The 23,500-nt window shown below is 40.8% G+C and overlaps 2 protein-coding genes across 2 annotated transcripts in view; one reads left to right on the top strand and one right to left on the bottom strand.

Annotated features, from left to right (window-relative positions):
• slc12a1 (solute carrier family 12 member 1) overlaps positions 1-264 on the top strand; it is a 55,839-nt gene extending 55,575 nt beyond the window's left edge. The window contains exon 23 of the mRNA XM_030125913.1: positions 39-264. Coding sequence (XP_029981773.1) covers positions 39-177 — 139 coding nt within the window. The 3' untranslated portion in view covers positions 178-264. The remainder of the gene's footprint in view (positions 1-38) is intronic.
• On the bottom strand, positions 189-23,194 carry LOC115413184 (uncharacterized). The gene is made up of 6 exons (XM_030125937.1): positions 23,191-23,194; positions 21,070-21,402; positions 20,522-20,854; positions 19,126-19,477; positions 17,604-17,698; positions 189-331 (listed from the first exon to the last, which is right to left on the bottom strand). Exons 1-6 carry the CDS (start codon positions 23,192-23,194, stop codon positions 189-191), a joined length of 1,260 nt encoding a protein of 419 aa, XP_029981797.1.
• Positions 23,195-23,500: the final 306 nt, after the last annotated feature.

Raw genomic sequence — 23,500 nt, forward strand, 5'->3', positions numbered from 1 at the left:
GGCTAACGTCCTCCCTGTCCTCTGTCGTCCCTCTGCAGGAGCATGCCCATCGCTCGGAAGGAGTCCGTGTCAGATTATCTCTACATGGCCTGGCTTGAATGTTTGACAAAGGACCTTCGTCCCCCCACCCTCCTGATCAGAGGAAACCATAAGAGCGTGCTCACCTTCTACTCCTGAGAAGACTCTGATTACTGAGCACAGTGTTCGGTTAGCCGGGAAGGAAACGAGGGACAGAACGAGGACAACAAGCTATGTTCAGAGTGATCCAGATCCAGAGACAACACTACACAGCAGTTCCACTCCAATCGAAGGGGTGCAGGGATACTTTCATCTAGTTGGGAGTAGGGATGTAACAATGTGAAAATTTCATATCACGGTTATTGTGACCAAAATTATCATAGTTATCATCATTATCACGGTATTGTTGAAATGTGCTCAAAATGTTCAAAAAGTATTTGTCTTATACACAGCCTGAAATAATTTAACCAAGTTGTATTTTGGAAAAAAAACAAAAAACAAAATAATTGGCACAATGAACCTTCTGTTGCAGAAACATTCACATATTAACCCTTAGTGGTCTGAGCCTATTTTGTCCATTTTTCAGTCCTTTTGATTTTGCCTTTATATACTGTATAAACAAATGTTTACTATACCCATGTTTGGGATCTGTTTTTTTCAGCACAACTTCATTTATATCATCTGTCTATTTTTTTTTTCCACTTTAACCTACTATAAAAACATAAAAGGACAAAAAACACAAAAAATATATAAAATCCGATTTGAAAAATGTATATAATTTATTGCATAAATAACACAAAAATGCTTAACCAACCTTTTCAAAGACTTTGAAAGTGAATATTGGTTCCAAATATTAAGTATAGAAAATTAAAATTGTAATAAATTAAAACTATACTCAAATATTTGACATAAAAGCAGATCTTTATATAGGGCTTTTTCCCCTAAAAGTGCAGTAATCAAACACGGTTATCATGATAATTAAAATTTAAACTGTAATACTAACCATCTGCAATTTTACTGCAGTTTATTGTTATACCGATTATCGTTACATCCCTAATCAGTATCTACAACAAAAAAAATACAAATGTGTCCTGAAAACTCAACTAGTTCTCCACAACTAAAGCGAGTTAATGTTTTGTCCTTTGGTTTGTTGTTTAATGAAGGCATTTGGCATCATCCATCAGATCCACTGGAATTAAATGACGCTGTAGCCTCAGAATAATGTTTGAATATAATAGGAGGAGCACTGCCAAAGTTTAAAGTATCTGAACCAATGAACCAGATAACCCTTACTTTTCATTTCATACAGTCCCTTAAAGCTGTAAACTCATCCCATCACTACGATGGCCCAGAGGTGCAACAAAAAAAAACAAAAAAGAACAGCTCCCCCAAAAATTATCCACTATAAGAAAAAAAAGAGAACAGCCCAAAAAATTATCCACTATATATTTTTAAACTAACTTGATTTTTAGTGCACTGACCTCCACTTCCAGTGTATTGCTTCGTTAGCATTAGCCACATTAGCTGAAGGCCTTAAAAATGTTCAGCCTTTGCCTTTATTTTTTGTGGTGGCCTTAATTTTAAAGCAAGAGACCTTCTGGGTAAACAGCGCCCCCTGAATTGAAAAGGTGGATGATGTTTTTTGTCTTATAGTGGATAATTTTTGGGGCTGTTCTCTTTTTTCCTTATAGCGGATAATTTTTTGGGCTTTTCTCTTCTTTTTCTTATAGTGGATAATTTTTGGGGCTGTTCTCTTTTTTTTCTTACAGTGGATAATTTTTTGGGCTGTTGTCTTTTTTTCTTATAGTGGATAATTTTTTGGGCTGTTGTCTTTTTTTTCTTACAGTGGATACTTTTTTGGGCTGTTCTCTTTTTTTTCTTATAGTGGATAATTTTTCGTTCTCTTTTTTTCTTGTAGTGGATAATTTTTTGGGCTGTTCTCTTTTTTTTCTTATAGTGGATAATTTTTTGTTTTTGGGTTGTTGCACCTCTGGGCCACCGTACATCACACATCCTCCTGACTCCGAATAAAAAAACAAAGCCCAGACAGAACACACTGACCACATACTAACAACTGTGACTGTAAAATACATGTAAATAAGCCCGTATCAATGGAATGAAAGGAGCAGATGACAAGTAATTAGTATGAAAGACACTTTGATTCTTTTTTAAACTCCGTGTTAATATTTACTGAGTACAATACACTGCTATTATTCAGCTGAGTCACTTATTTTTAAAGAAAATTAAGCATGATACATATGTACCCAATTTTCTGTCATTTATTATTTAACTATGTATACTGTGATGTGTAACTATACTGTGATTTTCTAATATTCTGAATTAATAAAAAAAAAAATTGTATTCTTATTTGTGTGTCTTATGTGTCTGTGTTTTGTACATTGGACAATCACATGACAATAAATGATATCTATATATGAGATCTTTAACCCTTAAAGACCCAAACGTCCTCCTTTAACCCTTACAGACCCAAATGTCTACCTTTAACCCTTACAGACCCAAATGTCCACCTTTAACCCTTAAAGACCCAAACGTCTGCCTTTAACACTTAAAGACCCAAACATCCACCTTTAACCCTTACAGACCCAAATGTCCGCCTTTAACCCTTAAAAACCCAAACGTCCACCTTTAACCATTACAGACCCAAATGTCCAACTTTAACACTTAAAGACCCAAACGTCTTCCTTTAACCCTTAAAGACCCAAACGTCCACCTTTAACCCTTACAGACCCAAATGTCCGCCTTTAACCCTTAAAAACCCAAACGTCCACCTTTAACCCTTAAAGACCCACATGTCCACCTTTAACCCTTAAAGACCCAAACGTCCACCTTTAACCCTTAAAGACCCAAATGTCCAACTTTAACACTTAAAGACCCAAACGTCTTCCTTTAACCCTTAAAGACCCAAACGTCCTCCTTTAACCCTTAAAGACCCACATGTCCACCTTTAACCCTTAAAGACCCAAACGTCCACCTTTAACCCTTACAGACCCAAACGTCCACCTTTAACCCTTACAGACTCAAATGTCCGCCTTTAACCCTTAAAAACCCAAACGTCCACCTTTAACCATTACAGACCCAAATGTCCAACTTTAACACTTAAAGACCCAAACGTCTTCCTTTAACCCTTAAAGACCCAAACGTCCTCCTTTAACCCTTAAAGACCCAAACGTCCTCCTTTAACCCTTAAAGACCCACATGTCCACCTTTAACCCTTAAAGACCCAAACGTCCACCTTTAACCCTTACAGACCCAAACGTCCACCTTTAACCCTTACAGACCCAAATGTCCGCCTTTAACCCTTAAAAACCCAAACGTCCACCTTTAACCATTACAGACCCAAATGTCCAACTTTAACACTTAAAGACCCAAACGTCTTCCTTTAACCCTTAAAGACCCAGACGTCCTCCTTTAACCCTTAAAGACCCACACGTCCACCTTTAACCCTTAAAGACCCAAACGTCCACCTTTAACCCTTACAGACCCAAACGTCCACCTTTAACCCTTACAGACTCAAATGTCCGCCTTTAACCCTTAAAGACCCAAACGTCCACCCTTAACCCTTCATTGGTGTAAAATACAGTTCTTCATCTTTTCATGGTCATCAGATATGACCATATTTGGACATTCAGGGGCTCTGTAGTTACCATGGAAACACAGTCATCTTCTACAACATTGGTTCCCCAGTCAAACCCATGCAGTTGGATCAATGACAGTGGATGAAAACACTGGGTTTATGTTCAGTTAATGATCTATATTTAGCAGAAAAAACACTTATTTGGGTGGTGGGCCAAGTCAGTCTATCTCGTTTCGTTCAGTAGTTGATCGGTACCTCTTCGCTGTGAAGCTGATTTTCTCAAAACAAATTGACAAAATAAATTAAATAGCCTTACTGATTGTTTCCCAGCTGACCGTTTGCTCCGTAAAAGAATAATACACAATTCTTTATGAGCAAAAGTGTGTCGGGATAAGATCCAATCAGAATTCTTGTTGTTTCCTCGTGTAATTGTTTTGGCCAATCGTGCAGTTTGTTCAAAGAGCGTCTTGGCAGAGCCGGAACATAAACAGTCTACAGATGCACGCTTCCTCCTGAGACAACCATCAGGTACGGCTTGCTCTGTAAGTACTGAATATATCTTGAATATGTGCATATTGTTGTAGTTATTTTCATAGGCTACAGACTGTGAGCATTGCTTGCCCTTCAATGCGTTACCATGGTGACAACAATAACTGTTCAGTGTGCTACTCTGTACAGCGAGTTAGCCGATAGCTCAAGTGCAAACTCTAGAACACAGGTCTCAAACGTGCGGCCTGGGGTCCAAAACCGGCCCCGCCAAAGGGTCCAATCCGTTCTGCGGGATGAATTTGTGAAATGCAAAAGTTACACTGAAGATATTAACAATCAATGACATTAGGGATGCACCGATACCACTTTTTTCCAGACCGAGTACGAGTACTTACATTTGAGTACTTGCCGATGCCGAGTACCAATACGAGTACTTAATAATCCCATTCCAGTTCTTAGTTCCTTTTGTAAATGTGCTTTATTGTCATCATTAGTCTGACTGGAACAAAGTGCTGCTACTGACATTTAATGTGTTGGAATGAGCGTTTTTCAATTAATCCACCAGGGGGCACCGCTCTGAATTAACCATACTGGACAAATACCACGAAGAAGAGAAAAATCTTTTGAGAAGAAGAAGAAGAAAGTCAGTAATAACAAACATGGAGACGACAGAGGTAACACTAATGTGATACTAATATTGCAGCGTTTTCTCTGGTAAGGTTTAAAAGTTTAGCTTCAGCAGGAAGAGAAAAGAGAAATGAGTCAGAAGTTTGGTTTTCACTTCTGTTGGCGGCAGTCCGCACCGCTCCGTACTCCCGCTGGTATTCTCATTCTGTTTACGCATCTGCGAGCACCTGGTAAACGGATGGAATGTATGCAGAGGACTGACAGAACGCTGCGTCCGTATCTGTCTGTGTCTGTAACGTTACTTGCAGTCAGCGTTACTTTTATCACCGTCATTTATTTTGAAAAATCTCCACACTCTTCACACATTATTCCACCGCCGCGTACCTGCTGCACTGAACTGGGAATGTCACACGGCCGTAAGTGGTATCGGTGCATTTGTATCGGATGTCTTTTACAAGTATGAGTACACACACTGAGTATCAGAGCCGATGCCGATACTTGTATCGGGGCATCCTTAAATGATATTAAAATAATTTTAGGTCAATTCAATCTAAAGTGGGTCAGACCAGTAAAATACTATCATAATAACCGACAAATAATGAAAACAGCACATTTTTCTCTTCATTTCAGTTTTTAAAAAAATTAATACGACATAAAAATACTGACATTTACAGACTAGCCTTTTACAAAAAATGTGAATAACCTGAAATGTCTAAGCAGGATTCTAATTTTACTAATATTTTGCCTGTTACTAAATGTTTTGTGCATTTGTAGATCCACTGTGATCTGTTTGTTATAATGCACATATGTATAAATTAAAAATTAAGGCATAATATTATTGTACGGAAGCGTATTGCATTCACAAAAAAAAATAATTTCGGCTCTGTTTTTCTGAATTAATGAGATAATTATCTCGTAATTACGAGAAAAAATAAGTTAAAAAAAAAAAATCTGTGCTGTTTTTCTGAGTTTATGAGATACTGTTTCCTGAAAAAAAAAAAAAAGCTCTGTTTTTCTGAGTTTATGAGATACTGTTTCCTGAAAAAAAAAAAAAAGCTCTGTTTTTATGAGTTTACGAGATACTGTTTTCCGAAAAAAAAAAAAAAAAAAAAAAAGCTCTGTTTTTATGAGTTTACGAGATACTGTTTTCCGGAAAAAAAAAAAAAAAAAAAAAAAAGCTCTGTTTTTATGAGTTTACGAGATACTGTTTTCCAGAAAAGAAAAAAAAAAGCTCTGTTTTTATGAGTTTACGAGATACTGTTTTCCGGAAAAAAAAAAAAAAAAAAGCTCTGTTTTTATGAGTTTATGAGATACTGTTTTCCGGAAAAAAAAAAAAAAAAAAAGCTCTGTTTTTATGAGTTTACGAGATACTGTTTTCTGAAAAAAAATAAAATGTGGCTGTGTTTCTCTGTCAGTGGGACAGTGGTCCCTGGTCCAGGCAGGAGCTCCTTCTATCTGTGCTGCTGAAAGCCTCGCGGGGGAGCGTGAAGTTGTTTCCGTTCTCGTAACCGGTTCCGATTACGGATCATGGAACTAGTTTCGTTCACAGAAAACAGAACCAAGCCCCGCTTCGTGCACAGATCAAGCCCTTCAAGCACACCGGCGCTCGGAGCCTGTAGCCCGGCTTCCTGACATGGGCACGACCGCGGTGATGGGAGTTGGCATTAATGAAGTCAAATAAAATGACATTCACCAGCATTAAAGAAAATATACACAGCAGAAGAGTGCAAATGTGGATTCATTTATTTGTCGGACCTGATGGAACGCATTAGTCAGAACTAGATCCATGGAGGAGCGGCTTGGTGTACCGGTTCGTCCCCCCTCCAATAACTTTCCATCAGGTCCAGGTGGACAGCTATCCGCTCCCCGGTGTGTAAGCTGGACTGGAGCGGGTGGACGGAGCAGCTCAACTCGACAGAACCCCGGCGCTCGGAGCCTGTAGCCCGGCTTCCTGACAGGACAGGACGCGGTGATGGGAGTTGGCATTAATGACTACCACTACTACTAGGACTCCTGCCATGGGGCGGGTGTCCTGTCCCGGTGCATTGGGCCGACCAGGTGAACCAGTGTTTTCCATGGCTGGTGGTCCTGTGCCAGCTGCTCTGCGTCCTCCATGGTAACTCCATGTTGTTGGAGGTCGCCTGCAATGACGTCGAGCCATCGGGTGCGGGACTTGCCTTGTGGTCGTTTCCAGTCTGCGGCCTTTGGGTCAAACTGAAGGATGGCTCTGGTTGTATGGTCAGGAGGGAGGCGGAGGACATGACCGAACCAGCGGGGGCGACGTTGCGCGGCCATGCTGGATGCTTTGGGCTGGCGTGTGGGGGCTCAACTCGACAGAACAGCGGCGCTCTGAGCCTGTAGCCCGGCTTCCTGACAGGACAGGACGCGGTGATGGGAGTTGGCATTAATGAAGTCAAATAAAATGACATTCACCATGATTAAAGAAAATATGCGTCTTGGTGTCCCGGTTCACCCCCCACCCCCGGACAGCTTTCCATCAGGTCCAGGTGGAAAGCTACGGGGGTGGGGGGTGAACCGGAGCACCAAGCGCTCCTCCACGGATCTAGTTCTGACTAATGCGTTCCATTAGGTCCGACAAATAAATGAATCCACATTTGCACTCTTCTGCTGTGTATATTTTCTTTAATGCTGGTGAATGTCATTTTATTTGACTTCATTAATGCCAGGACCTGGAGTACGCTGCTGACACCATCCTGCTCAGCACATCCTACAGTCAGCTGACAGATGCTCTGGGCAGTTACAGTGAAGAGGCACAGAAGCTTGGCCTCCAAGTGAACTGGACAAAAACCAACCTCACGCATGTCGGTGATGGGCCGGATCCACCTCCCTTGCAGCTTGGTAATGACATTGTAGAACCTGTCAAGAGCTTTGTGTATCTGGGGTGATGACAGACAACGGGGACCTAAAACCAGAGATTACCCGCAGGAGAGCCCTGGCAGCATCAGCTCTGCAGTCTCTCTGGAAACCACTGTGGCGGCACCAGACCATCTCACGCAGGACGAAGCTCCGGATCTACAACTCTGCCGTCCTCTCCATCCTGCTCTATGGCTCGGAAACATGGCCCTTAAACCAGACTCTGGCTGCCAGAATAGATGGCTTTGATAGCAGGGCTCTCAGAACCATCGAAAACATCAGGTGGACCCGGCGGGTTTCCAATCAGGTGCTTGGAGCCCGCACACGCCAGCCCAAAGCATCCAGCCTGGCCGCGCAACGTCGCCCCCGCTGGTTCGGTCATGTCCTCCGCCTCCCTCCTGACCATCCAACAAGAGCCATCCTTCAGTTTGACCCAAAGGCCGCAGACTGGAAACGACCACAAGGCAAGTCCCGCACCCGATGGCTCGACGTCATTGCAGGCGACCTCCAACAACATGGAGTTACCATGGAGGACGCAGAGCAGCTGGCACAGGACCACCAGCCATGGAAAACACTGGTTCACCTGGTCGGCCCAATGCACCGGGACAGGACACCCGCCCCATGGCAGGAGTCCTAGTAGTAGTGGTAGTCATTAATGCCAACTCCCATCACCGCGTCCTGTCCTGTCAGGAAGCCGGGCTACAGGCTCCGAGCGCCGGGGTTCTGTCGAGTTGAGCTGCTCCGTCCACCCGCTCCAGTCCGGCTTACACACCGGGGAGCGGATAGCTGTCCACCTGGACCTGATGGAAAGTTATTGGAGGGGGGACGAACCGGTACACCAAGCCGCTCCTCCATGGATCTAGTTCTGACTAATGCGTTCCATCAGGTCCGACAAATAAATGAATCCACATTTGCACTCTTCTGCTGTGTATATTTTCTTTAATGCTGGTGAATGTCATTTTATTTGACTTCATTAATGCCAACTCCCATCACCGCGGTCGTGCCCTGTCAGGAAGCCGGGCTACAGGCTCCGAGCGCCGGTGTGCTTGAAGGGCTTGATCCGTGCACGAAGCGGGGCTTGGTTCTGATTTCTGTGAACAAAACTAGTTCCATGATCCGTAATCGGAACCGGTTACGAGAACGGAAACAACTTCACGCTCCCCCGCGAGGCTTTCAGCAGCACAGATAGAAGGAGCTCCTGCCTGGACCAGGGACCACTGTCCCACTGACAGAGAAACACAGCCACATTTTATTTTTTTTCAGAAAACAGTATCTCGTAAACTCATAAAAACAGAGCTTTTTTTTTTTTTTTTCCGGAAAACAGTATCTCATAAACTCATAAAAACAGAGCTTTTTTTTTTTTTTTTTCCGGAAAACAGTATCTCGTAAACTCATAAAAACAGAGCTTTTTTTTTTTTTTTTCCGGAAAACAGTATCTCGTAAACTCATAAAAACAGAGCTTTTTTTTTTTTTCCCGGAAAACAGTATCTCGTAAACTCATAAAAACATAGCTTTTTTTTTTTTTTTTTTCGGAAAACAGTATCTCGTAAACTCAGAAAAACAGAGCTTTTTTTTTTTTTTTTCTGGAAAACAGTATCTCGTAAACTCAGAAAAACAGAGCTTTTTTTTTTTTTTTTTAGCAAACAGTATCTCATAAACTCAGAAAAACAGAGCTTTTTTTTTTTTTTTCAGGAAACAGTATCTCATAAACTCAGAAAAACAGCGCCGATTTTTTTTTTTTTAACTTATTTTTTCTCGTAATTATGATATAATTATCTCATTAATTCAGAAAAACAGAGCCGAAATTATTTTTTTTTTGTGAATGCAATACGCTTCCGTATTATTGAAATTGCACTTTTCTTTTTTTTTTTAAGAATTTTCAGGTTCATATTTGTTCATGTTGTGTTCAAGTACACTTCGTAGATATAAACATTTTCATTACGGAATTTGACTTTTTTTTCACTCAAAAACAGAGCAAACTTTGGAGTTAACGTTATTTATAAGTTGTTATTCTATTATTTATATTATTTTACTGGTCCGGCCATCTTTATAAAATATTAGGTTGCATGTGGCCCCTGAACTGAAATGAGTTTGACACCCCTGATCTAAAAAATTAAATGAAATAGTCAAAAGCATGAACTGAATACGGTTTTGTATCATTCGTTACATTGTCATAGTTGTCAGAACAGTACAAACAAGCAAAGTAAAACCAAGCACTATGTAGTATATGATGGAGAAGAACCCCAATTCTACTGACCAGAACACTTTTTTTTTTGGTTCACAGCTTGGCAAGGCACACTTGAAAGGTTTTCTCTTCTCCTTTTTCTGTTCCTGTCAGTAACATTTGGATTCTTCTCACATATTAGAAACCAACTGGGAGTAGATGTGATGCTCTCCTGGATGGATGGGAACCTTCGGAGGCTGAGCGCAGAATCCGATCCTTTGCACTAACCTTTGTCTAGCTGTGGTCTCAGAAAAGGAGGTGACGGGGCTTTTCTTATCTGGGACTAGATGCATACAGCACTTCCTGTTCAATAATATATGTTATTATGAAAATAAGAACAAATGTCTGCAGTATTTAGTTAAGTTTTTCATTTTATTGGGAAAATATTACAGTCATAAGGAAAATTTTTCAGCCTCCAAACCAACCTTTCCTCATTTTTTAACTGAATTTAACTCAATTTAAAAATCATTAGCCCTTGTTAATAATAAAAATTAGGACATTTCTTGATAGCTATGATAAGATATTTAATGTATCATCTGACATTTAGTGAAATTTAAATGAGAAATTATTTATGTATTTATTTTTTGTATATGAATTATTGAAAATGTATTCTGTATATTTACTGACTCTGTAATCTATTTTTGTACTAAGGGTGTAAAAGACTATTATATAGAAAAGAATAAATAAATGAATAGGCCTAAATACATTAAAAAACAAACAAACAAAAAAAAAATTTCCTTTTCAATAATGCTAGTGAAGCAGGGTTGGTTCTGCTTCTCTGAATGGACCTGATGTTCTGTGGTGCTCCAACAGATTCAGTGGCGCTGGAGCAGCTGGTGTTCCATTGAATGGTAGTGGGTGGGACAGGGACATGTCCCCTTTTCTGGGGTCCCTTAACTGTGTGTAACTTTTGCCTATGATGGACAGACAGAGGTATGTGGTGTTGCCCTTGTGTGTAATTGTCTATTGCCTTCTGAAATGTATTTATTATTTTAATGCCAGTTTTTTATGTTTTATCATTATGAATATTGCATTATTACTTTAATGCCTTAAGTTTTTTTTGTTTTTTTTTTTTGTAAATGCTGATATATGCAGTGCCTTACCATGCCCTTGTGTCTCTATGAGAAATTGTATCTTTTGCTATAATAAAAAAAAACTAAACTGTCTATTGTGTTGATGAAAACTTGAATGTTGAGTGATTGCTATGGGTGCTTTCATTAAGTGTTTTTGTGTAGGTTACAATGCACTGATTGAGAGGAGCACGAGTTCATATACTAATAAGATATACTTTATCTGAATAATCTGTGAAGTCAAAAACCATACAACTGGCATACATACACACGTACAGGGTGGGGAAGCAAAATTTACAATGAACATTTAGTTGTTTTTTCTCAGCAGGCACTACGTCAATTGTTTTGAAACCGAACATATATTGATGTCATAATCATACCTAACACTATTATCCATACCTTTTCAGAAACTTTTGCCCATATGAGTAATCAGGAAAGCAAACGTCAAAGAGTGTGTGATTTGCTGAATGCACTCGTCACACCAAAGGAGATTTCAAAAATAGTTGGAGTGTCCATAAAGACTGTTTATAATGGAAAGAAGAGAATGACTATGAGCAAAACTATTACGAGAAAGTCTGGAAGATACTATTAAAGAAGAATGGGAGAAGTTGTCACCCGAATATTTGAGGAACACTTGCGCAAGTTTCAGGAAGTGTGTGAAGGCAGTTATTGAGAAAGGAGGACACATAGAATAAAAACATTTTCTATTATGTCAATTTTCTTGTGGCAAATAAATTCTCATGACTTTCAATAAACTAACTGGTCATACACTGTCTTTCAATCCCTGCCTCAAAATATTGTAAATTTTTCTTCCCCACCCTGTACATGCATGTATACATATACACACATACATACACACAACCGTAAGATACAACATACTATCTAAATAACCTGTTGCGTTTTCAAGCATTCATACCATACGTTCGTGATACACCATCGCATCAGAAAACATGTCTAAAATGCAAAGCTAATCCGTTGGACTGCTTGGATACTGTCTGTCTCATCCGGCAGATCGGTTCCAACTACATCCCAACAAAAGATTTTCCCATCAACACACTGTTTTAGACGATAGCAAAGACATGGTGTTCACAGGAGACAGAAGTGACAGGCAACCTGAGTTGTTTACTTCCTGGTTGTCCATGAAACTTAACGCAAATCGCTCATTATCATTTAGCTGTCCTGCAGGTTTGCCTGCTCAAAACTAACAGTTTTAAAAAGACATACTTAACATCGGTGCGCGAAGGAAACAGTTTCTATGGAGTTTGAATGATTTTTTACTACATCATCATTCAAAGAAATCACACACAGCTTCTTGGTATTGATCAAAAACGAGATATTGGGGTCCGGCCCACCACCTATTTCTCTTCAGTTTTCTCTGTTTTGGATATAATAATGTAACCCACTTCTAAGTATGTACACGACACTACCTAGGTTCATAGGAGCTGAGAGTAATAGCAATAACTGATAGACACAAGTAATTGTAGTTATTGTGAACTTTTACAGGGTGGGGAAGCAAAATTTACAATATTTTGAGGCAGGGATTGAAAGACAGTGTATGACCAATTAGTTTATTGAAAGTCATGAGAATTTATTTGCCACAAGAAAACTGACATAATAGAAAATGTTTTTATTCTATGTGTCCTCCTTCTTTCTCAATAACTGCCTTCACACGCTTCCTGAAACTTGCGCAAGTGTTCCTCAAATATTCGGGTGACAACTTCTCCCATTCTTCTTTAATAGTATCTTCCAGACTTTCTCGTACTAGTTTTGCTCATAGTCATTCTCTTCTTTACATTATAAACAGTCTTTATGGACACTCCAACTATTTTTGAAATCTCCTTTGGTGTGACGAGTGCATTCAGCAAATCACACACTCTTTGACGTTTGCTTTCCTGATTACTCATATGGGCAAAAGTTTCTGAAAAGGTATGGATAATAGTGTTAGGTATGATTATGACATCAATATATGTTTGGTTTCAAAACAACTGACGTAGTGCCTGCCGAGAAAAAACAACTAAATGTTCATTGTAAATTTTGCTTCCCCACCCTGTAGTTAGAACAATATTCAGAAAATACACAATACAATACAGTACCTATGGGCCCACTAACCTAAGAAAAGAAAAGAAAAGAAAAGAAAAGAAAAGAAAAGAAAAGAAAAGAAAAGAAAAGAAAAGAAAAGAAAAGAAAATATCCCTTTAAAGATGTTCCTTCCTAGGAGTGTTGTGTTGTAGATCCAATAAATGTTCAAGTCAGTAAGTCAGGGAAATAGTCAAGTCAGGAAAATGTCCAAAGGGGACTTTTGTTGGTGTCTGTCAGAGAGACAGATACAGTCCTACCACAGGATCCGCAGTGTAGTAGGTGGAGGCTCAAAGTTCAACTGGGAGGCTCGCTATCAACTGGATCAATGGTCTTCTTCGTTGAACATAAGGACTGAAGACTCCCTTCTTTCCTCCCATCACAAAAACCTGACCTGCATTTTACAAAACAGGCTTACAGTATATATTCTAATGCAATATTATTAGGGCTGGGCAAGTTAACGCATTATTACCGCGTTAACGCATTCATTAAATACCGCCGACAATTTTTTTAATTTCCCGTTAATGCTGTTCTGCCTTTCAAGGAAGTCTTAGTTCATTTATACATATGGATTTCTATTTTGAAACTCATGCTTTTATTCTGGTGCTCCACATGCACCAAGCGCCGGTGCCAGTGTAGCTGAGAGGGGAAAAGAGCGAACTTTCCGAGTAATGCTGAATCAAACTGTGTTTAACTCCTGCAGAAGCAACGCCTGTATGTATCAATCATTCTGTTTTTTGCTAAATAATTTCACATGCAAACGTGCCGTTAGAAACATGTTTATGACGTTATTTTGGATGTGTTTATTATAATGTTATTAACATGTTTAAGCTATTTTGTTTATGCTAGCAGTCGGAGATGGGTTGCTAATTCTTTATGCAGGCTCATGTTAAGTTTATGTAAATTCATTGGTTGTGTTTAGGTATAATATGCCAGCCTTTGAACTAACCTTTACTTATTTACGATGTGACTGTTGTATTAACAATCAATTTAAGTTTATAATAATTACATCTATGCATTCTCCATGAATATGCATATCATTAGATAGAATTCAATAGACATAACTAATTGATTTGTTCTGTCTTTATTTTATAGGTTCATAGGCTCAAAGTACATCTAAAATATGCAGGATAGTGGCTCTCAAGGACCAGGGTTGCTGACCCCTGGCATAGGGGGAATCCCTCTAGTCTGGGGCGCCCAGTCACAAAACAGTACAGGAGAGGGTTAGCGCTGCCTCTCTGTGGTGGTTTGTTTACAATGGATGGTTTTTAATTAGTTGTACAGATAAATGACCATGCGGCCATCAGGGGCCCTCTTCAGCAAGGGGGCCCTAGGCAGCTGCCTACCTTGCCTACGTCATCCCGACGGCTCTGGGTACACCCTGGACAAGTCGCCAATTCATCACAGGGCTGAACATATAGAGACAAACAATCACTCTCACATCTATCGGCGATTTAGATTAACCCATTAACCTATCAGTGCATGTCTTTGCATGGTGGGAGGAAGTTGGAGTACCCGGAGAGAACCCACGCAGACACGGGGAGAACATGCAAACTCCACACAGAAAGGTCCCACCCCCTGTCGACTGGTGTTGGAATCGAACCCAGGACCTTCTTGCTGTGAGGCACGAGTGCTAACCACTGCACCACCCTGGTCAGTTCTCATTTCATGTTAAAGCGACACAAAACTGGACCTCACTTCCCACCCACATTAAACATACACATACATACTGCACTTTTACAGCCAAATTAAAAACATGGTTTGCAGACAACTACACCTGTATACACTTACATATGTGTGTGTTATTTGTGTCATGATCATAGCTGCTGTTTTTCTATATGTAATGTCTGTTTACATCTGTCTGTGATTCTGTGCTGATGTATTCTGTGTGATTCTATTGGATGTGCTGCTTTTATACACTCACAGTCAATGAAAACTTTGAGACCATATTTTTTGACATAATTTTTATTTTGAAACCCTAAACTGGATTTTTTTTTTCATATGAATCATTTGTGTAGGATATTGGAATACAGAAACAAAAATCTAAAGTTTCAAGAATAATTTCAAAGCAAAAAACTTAAAAGAAAAGGGCACCTGCCAAACACAAAGTCCCAACAGTAGCGGTCCTGGTCTGCAGTTGTCACTCTCTTGGACCCTGGACCCAGTCTATGGTCAACAGAGCCTGTGGTGTTGTGGCGTTCAACCAGGTTTCTGATTTTGGGCTGGGAACAGCCTGTACGTCTGGCTATATCACTGGGGCTCAAACCGGCCTCCACCATACCCAGTGCCAACCCCGAGACATTGTTCACGTGGTAGACGTGGCATGACGCTGTTCACTGGACTAACAATGGCGGCCTTTTTTGGGCCTTAATATAGGCCTTCAAAACCAATCCTCAAATTGTGCAGATACCCACTGAGTATTGCTCAAAGTGTATTTGGTCCACTTTTGCAAAGAGACCAACCCACGTGCAATGAACCGTGACAACATGACAACTCATCATTATCTCAACTACCCGAGCACTAAGTCAGCAATAAATCCACAATGAATAATTACAACCCCCCTACAAGTAGAAATATGCAGACATTTCTACCTCAAAGTTTCTATTGACTGTCAGTATATGTTTGGATTAGATGTGCTGTCTCTGTAGGACTGGACTGATGCTTCACTGTTCTCTTTTATCTTTGTTAGGGACCGAGCAGTAAGACGCCCAAGAGACAGGTGTGGGTTTTTATTCACCCAAAATTATTTAAAAAATGATTACAAATGATAGTTTTAACAATTAAGTATGTAAAAGAGGTCAACATAACAGAACTGTACACAAAAATAATAGCAACTAAGGCTGAGAACAAGAACTGATGTACCAAACAAACTGACAAAAACTGACCCAACAAAATGAGACACAGTGGGAGCATATATAGAGGTTTGGTCCAAGCATTAAACAAAAAAAGAAGAAAACTAAATGGACACAGACTAGAACTAAATACAGATGAAGCTTTGATAACATTAAATCCGCCCCATGACAGATCTACCCACAGATGTTCAATGATGTTCAAGTCTGGGACTGTGAGGTCTGTTTCAAAACCTTCAGCTGCAGTCTCTGAGGTCGTCCATGGTGGATTTACAGATAGGTTTCAGATCATCATCCTGTTGGAAAATCCATCCTCTTTGACACTGTTCATTTGTCGGATTTTGCTGCAGTGGTTTTGATTTGATTGTTTGGATTTTCTTTGGTTTGGAGGACAGACTACTGCTGTGAAAAATTTGTCATCACAGAACACTAGAAATACAATAATGAAGAGTCTAAAAGCATAGTTTGAGTGGTTTGAAGTGTGTCGATTTCTATTGTATTTACCTGTTTCATATATTCAAGAAGAATAAGATCAAGCCTCCGTTTAGGAGTTTGACTTTGTCATGAAAAATTTACTGCCGCGGGTGGGAGACATCTTTGGTCCCTTTGACGCTCTTCCTCACTGTACTCTGGCATGTTGAATTTACGTCTCTGTACTCCCATCTACGTAGTGGACCTTCGTCAAGTAAATGCACACAAAGTCAAGTCAAAGTCGGAAATTGAGCAGAATTGGAGCCGCATGAAGTGTTTATTCATGCATAAAATAAACACTGAGTTGACATCCGCAGAAGCAACTGACTTTTTTGCCCCGGGAGACCATTTTTATATTATCAGAAGTAGGTTGGGTTTAGCTACAAACCATACCCATTTTTTATCATATTTTGAACATTAATCTAGACACGTCGGAAACCCCCTTTTTTAGCTTGTCTCCGATAGGGTACGATTTTCTTGGTGTCTATCAGGATTGGTCAGAGAATATACATATGCAGTTGATTCCTAGAATTAATTTATCATATATTAATATTAAACTTTTTCCCAGAAAATGTAAATTATTTCCCAGAATGTCCAAAATTTTTCCTCACGTGTACTTCTCTTGTATACCACGTTCGCCGAAACTTTCCATGAGCTCACATGCTCTTTCTGCCCGCCCTATTTTGTAACTTTCCACCATTTCACGTGATCTTTTGATGGCTTCATGTGTTCGTTCTTTCAAGGGTCTCCCAGGAAAAAAAGTCAGCTACTCTGGTACAATCCACACATTACACTAAGAATAACTTCTGGCATGCAATGAATACAGGTTGAAAAATTTTGAACACAGGTTAAATACTTTTGAATACAAATTGAATACTTTTGATCAATATACTGATTTTTTGATACCACAACTTGATAAATAGAAGCACATACACAACAGATCAATCAAGCACGTTCTTCAGCTTCTGCATCTTCTCTTATTGGAGGAAATTGATATGTGATCTGAGATCTGTCTGCAGAGGAGACAGAAGACAGAGACCCACATGACCTCTGACCTGCATCTGAATGCTAACCTTTGACCTTCAGCTCCACTGTTTTCCATCTTAGGGTGACTCCATCTCTGATAACTTTACATTCATATCTTCCAGAGTCGTCCTGTTGGATGTCATTCAGGGTCAGACTGAAGTCTCCAGTCATCCATGGGTCTTCATTCATCTTTGTTCTGTTTTCGTATCTATAGTGCTGTTGATCAAATTGAGCTGACATCTTCTCATACACATGGACATGTATGTAATTCAAGACATTAGTACCTCCACTCCACTGTGGCGTCCTGAGGCAGGTCAGGGGTTGTGCTGAAGGGGCAGCAGGGCCGACCTTGCCCCCTCCTCTACCTCCACCTCTTAATCTGGGAGGAAACATGACATCAACACAGGACAGTTTTTTATCATCAAATCTTCTATATGGAGGAAAATCAGCCTCTTTAAAAGGAAAAGATTGAATAATTGCTCAACTTAAGTACTTTGACCAGGAACAGCAGAGAAGGATGATAAGATGACTACACTCAGAAATCCATGGTTGTCTAATGCCCCGTTTCCACTGTGTGGTATCGGCTCGACTCGGCTCGGCCTTTTTGCGTTTCCATTACAAAAAAGGACCTGGAATCTGGTACCCGGTACTAGTTTTTTGGTATCACCTCCGCCGAGGTTCCCAGACTGGGGACCAGATACTAAAACGCGACGTGTAAACACTGCAGACCACTGATTGGTCAGAGAGTCTTTTCTGTGACCCGCCGTTTTACAAAAAACAGATGCAGAAGTGGACAGTAAATATAGCGGTACATTAATACACATGATAACAGCCCAAAACTACACCATGGTCGGTCGAGGAGATTCAGTCTTTAGTGGCCGATGTAAAAATTCAGACAAGACAACACGCAATGAGCGAGTTTATCAGCAACTCTCTGAACAGACGACATGAAAATCATGTGCCACATCGCTGTGACGTCCAGGTACAGTTAAGTTGGTAGTATCTTGTAATGGAAACGGTCTCCAGGAATACCGAGTCGAGCCAAGCTGAGCCGAGTCGAGCTGGTTCCACGTAGTGGAAACGCGGCATAAATTGGCTCTAGGGACACAGAATGCTACTGTCCTGGTGGGGAAGGAGGCTGAGTTGTGGCAGATGGTTGAGAGGTACAGGACTTGGGCTCTGGAACCGATCTCCTCAAGGGTGGTGGGGCTTTTCTTTTTTTTTTTTTTTTTTTTTTATTTAATTCAGGAGTTGTTCAGGGTTAGAGGTGTGCAGAAGGTGTGGGGTTACTCCTACCTGCTCTGCCCTCTGGTTGTGTGCTGGAAGGCGCTCCCCTCAGGGACTCCACTGTTCTACTGAGAAACTTCAACATTCACATGGTCAATGACAATGAGACCAGGAGGAGTGTGATTGGGAGGAATGGTCTGCTGGATCTGAACCTGGGGTTTTTTCTATTATTAGACCTCTGTACTAGACACAGTTTGTCTAGAACAAACACTTTGTCACAACAGTGTAATTAAGAACACATGGCACAAGGTGTTTTGGGCAGGTCCAATGAGGACGAAACCCCCTGGAATATGTAGGAAATGCTATATGACACAGCTGGACAGGGAACACCTTGGTGTTCTGATGGAGAAGCTGCACAGGGTGGGTGGGTAGGTGGATTATCCAGCATGATTAAAAATACTAAAATATATATCATTAAAATCTGCACCATGAGTAACTCCACATTGTGCTGTTTGTGACTGTGCAGGTTAGACAGGAAAGGGGGAAAGAAGGGCTCAGTATTCTAGAACTAGGACTGACCTGTGTCTACAGTACTGACCTTTGACCTTCAGACGCACTTGTTTCCTCCTCAGGATCTGCTTGTCTCTGTTGTAGACGGTGCAGGTGTAGGTGTGGGTGTCCAGGTCTGTGGGGTGTTTCAGGATCAGACTGAGGTCTCCAGTTCTCAGTGGGTCTTCTTTCATCTCTGTTCTGTTTCTGTATTCATCGTCCTGTTCATTAGTTCTGTCAGAGCCGTCCTCATACACATGGACCTTCCTGGCACCATAGGCCGTCCACTCCACTGTGACCTGACTGACGTCCTCTATATGTAATGTGGTTTTCCAGGGCAGCAGGACAGACTTAAGCCCTGAATCCACCTTCACCTGTTGGACTGAGAACAACAACCATACCATCAGACAACAGTAGAGGAAAACATCTGCCATGGACACAGGTCTAAATGATGATCCAATCAGCAGCAGAACCAAGTACTTATGTGTGTGTCTGAAGTTTTTTATATGTTTATGAATGTCATCAGGATCAGAGCAATTCCATTTCAGTCTCAGAAACTGCTCTGCTGGTATGTTATCTGTCATATGTTTGGGATGACTGCTACTAAAATGTCTTTTCAACAGATGTGTGAAGAACTCCAGTTTCATCTTTATATGTGGTTAAATCTAGATAATTGATTGGATTTGCTCCATGCTGTATTCACAGGTGGTTTCCTAAGATGTTTGTGGATTTTGGGGAAATAATAAATAATAGGAGTGACTCAGTGAGGGTTCAGCCAATAACCACACTCCTTTTTTATGATCCAGTTTGATTTGAAAGTAACTCTCAGGATATTAAACATCAGTAAAGACAATGTCGCACAAGGAAACTTTAACCAACAAACCACAGAGTAAAACGAGAATTAATAAAAGTGTGGCATTCCATCAAAGCCAGTTTATACAAATGTGTTGAAGAAGTGGTTTCAACAATCTGAACAGAAAAGACCAGAAGGAATGACAAGAAAAACTGACACTTGTGAAGGACTTGGAGGTTTTTTGTGTCCCCCTAAGAGAGGGTGAGCAGAATGAAGGATCAAACAGTTTGGAAAATGAAGGAATATTTCTGTTGTTGTGTCAAAGGACTGTAGAAACAAACCCATAAGTTGATGCTATCATCCTGATCTACATAGTGTTAATGTGAGACTTGATGTAAAATATTTGACAAATTCTTTTTTATTTTGGAATGTCAGGAAAAAATAACAAGTACATTTTTCAGAGTTTTGAAAGAGCAATTTATGACATTTAAATACTAATGAATGCTGCAGTGTTTTTGGTTTCCCTTCAGCGCACTGACCTGTATCTAGAGGACTGACCCACGTCTAGAATGCTGACTCTAAGAAGGGCTCAGTATTCTAGAACTAGGAATGACCTGTGTCTACAGTACTGACCTTTGACCTCCAGACGCACTTGTTTCCTCCTCAGGATCTGCTTGTCTCTGTTGTAGACGGTGCAGGTGTAGGTGCGGGTGTCCAGGTCTGTGGGGTGTTTCAGGATCAGACTGAGGTCTCCAGTTCTCAGTGGGTCTTCTTTCATCTCTGTTCTGTTTCTGTATTTATCGTCCTGTTCATTAGTTCTGTCAGAGCCGTCCTCATACACATGGACCTTCCTGTCACCATAGGCCGTCCACTCCACTGTGACCTGACTGACGTCCTCTATATGAAATGTGGTTTTCCAGGGCAGCAGGACAGACTTAAGCCCTGAATCCACCTCCACCTGTTGGACTGAGAACAACAACCATACCATCAGACAACAGCAGAGGAAAATATCTGCCATGGACACACTTCTAAGTAATATTTGTTCAATCTGTGTTGAATCATCAGCAGAACTGACTGCTTATTAAACTGTTAACTCCTATTCTCAGTTCAACTACATTTGACATTTGTGTCTGATAATCCAGGCGCCTTTAGTTTTCTCATCTTCTGTCTACAGCACTGACCTTTGACCTCCAGCACCACTCGTTTCTTCTTCAGGACCTTGTCTTTGTTGTAGACAGTGCATGAGTAGCTGCTGGTCTCCAGGTCTGTTGGGTGTTTCAGGGTTAAACTGAAGTCTCCAGTTCTCAGCCAGTGTTTCTTCATCTCTGTTCTGTTTCTGTAAATCTGGTCCTGTTCATCAGGTTGGCCAGAGCCGTACTTATGCACAATGAGCTGATCGTTTTCTAAGTTCCTCCACTCCACGCTGATTTGTCTGAAGTTCTTTGTCAGGTGAGCTATAGTTTTATATGGCAGCAGGACAGACTCCTCCCCTGAATCCACCGCCACCTCATAGACTGAGAACAAACAAATAAAAATAGGACCAATGGCCACATTAAAAGCTTTGGGAAATGTATCCAGATGCCATTTATTATCACCCAGTTATGTGTATTTATTATATTACAGAAATAGTCCGTGTTTTGGTCATATTCCAATCAGATCTGTAAAAAATTCAAATTCCAACTTGATATCATTGATACTTACTGATTCAATCCACTTCCTATCTCTTATAATGGAAACATTTTTCGAAGTCACACCAAATCCAGAATCAGATCCGAATCGAAATAATTTCAATACCTTGTGTTGACATCATCATACAGAAGCTGTATACCAAGTTTGAAGTCAGTCGGAATTGTAGTTTCGGAGAAGAAGACGATTGTGCTGTGATCAGACTGTTGGATGACCCGTAGAATGAACTAATGTGTGAGTTACACAAATACTAAATCTATATTTACCTGGGGGTGATCTGAGTCAGCCCTGTCAGACCAGTGTCACTCACAGTAGTGGTCACTCTCCGCTCAAACGGGCTGAGTTCGTCCTCTTCTCTACTTCCGCCTGTTTCGTCCTCCACTTCGCGTCCACCTTGATGTCATCATCTGATCATGCAGAGAGGGGAATCCCAGAGGGAATCCCATCTGCAGACCCTGTTTATACCAATTTGCATATTTAAATGTGGGCGTGGAGAGGGAGGAGTCTGGTACTCCAACATATGCGCTCAATTCCAGCTGATTGATTGGGATGTATAAAGGAAATGTGCTTGGATTCTGGCGTACGCTCAGTTTTATTCATCTGGATTTTTTTCTGCATTTGGACTTTTCTGGATTTAAGCGTACGCCAGGTTTCAGTATGAAACCCACGCAAGTCTGTATACATGAGGCCCCAGGTGTTTTAACGCCTCTTCTATTATTGTGGAAGAAATAAATTTATTCTAATCTATGTTGATGTGAAAGGTGAGCACATGGTCTGTGTCTTATGACTGTATCATCTGTAAGTTTGTTGTGTACCTTAAATATTATGGTCCAATTGCTGTTGATGGATAAACGATTAGAACTTAATTTTTAAGCTCACCGTCCCAGCCTCCACCTGCCAGTGGATTACAAACTTCCTAACAGATAGGAGACAGCAGGTGAGGTTAGGAAAATTCACATCTAGCACCCAGACAACCAGCACAGGCGCCCCCCAGGGATGTGTGCTCTCCCCACTGCTCTTCTCCCTCTACACCAGGGGTCGGCAACCTTTAACACTCAAAGAGCCATTTCGACCCGGTTTCCACGGAAAAGACAAGACTGGGAGCCGCAAACACTTTTTGACATCTGAAATGAAGATGTTACCTATATATACCGTAAATTCCGGACTATAAGCCGCTACTTTTTTCCCATACTTTAAACACTGCGACTTACACTCCGACACGGCTTATACAACGATTTTACCGGTACCACGGCTTGGTGCCGCGCTGCGCACCTCGGTGGTGCCACGCCGCGCACCTCGGGGCCAACGCTAGGTGCCGTTGCACCACCGTACCATGGCTCAATGCCAGGTGCCGTGGCACCGCGGTGGTGCCACAACTGGGTGCCACCGGTGCCACGGCACCACCGGCACCTCGAGCCGAGGCACCACCGCGGTATACATATACATACATACATATATATATATATATATATATATATATATATATACATATATAAAAATTATTTATTTATTTATTTATTTTACAGACAGTATTCCTGTATATATCCACTCACTGTGTAAAAACTCCAATTTGCACTCTGTACATGTTCCATTGTAAATCCACTGTAAATCTCAACCCATCGTTGCCTCTGTCTCTAGTGGACTGTTGGTCTAGATTGTGTCCAGGTCCACATGTTATTCTGTTGGTCTTCTTCTCAATGTAAAAACCGAAGCCAAATTCCTTGTATGTGTTCACATACTTGGCCAATAAAGCTGATTCTGATTCTGATCAACATCATTTAAAGGAGCAGTTTAAGGGGCTTTCACATCAAAGGTGTTTGTTTGCTTTAAGTAGACCAGTTTGTTTTCCTCTGATAATCTGGTTCATTTGGGGACGTGTGAACATGCAACTGAACTTGAATGTTGGAACCCCTGTCGAATCAAACT

This window comes from Sphaeramia orbicularis, chromosome 3, assembly GCF_902148855.1.
Source record: "Sphaeramia orbicularis chromosome 3, fSphaOr1.1, whole genome shotgun sequence".
Classification (NCBI taxonomy): Eukaryota; Metazoa; Chordata; class Actinopteri; order Kurtiformes; family Apogonidae; genus Sphaeramia; species Sphaeramia orbicularis.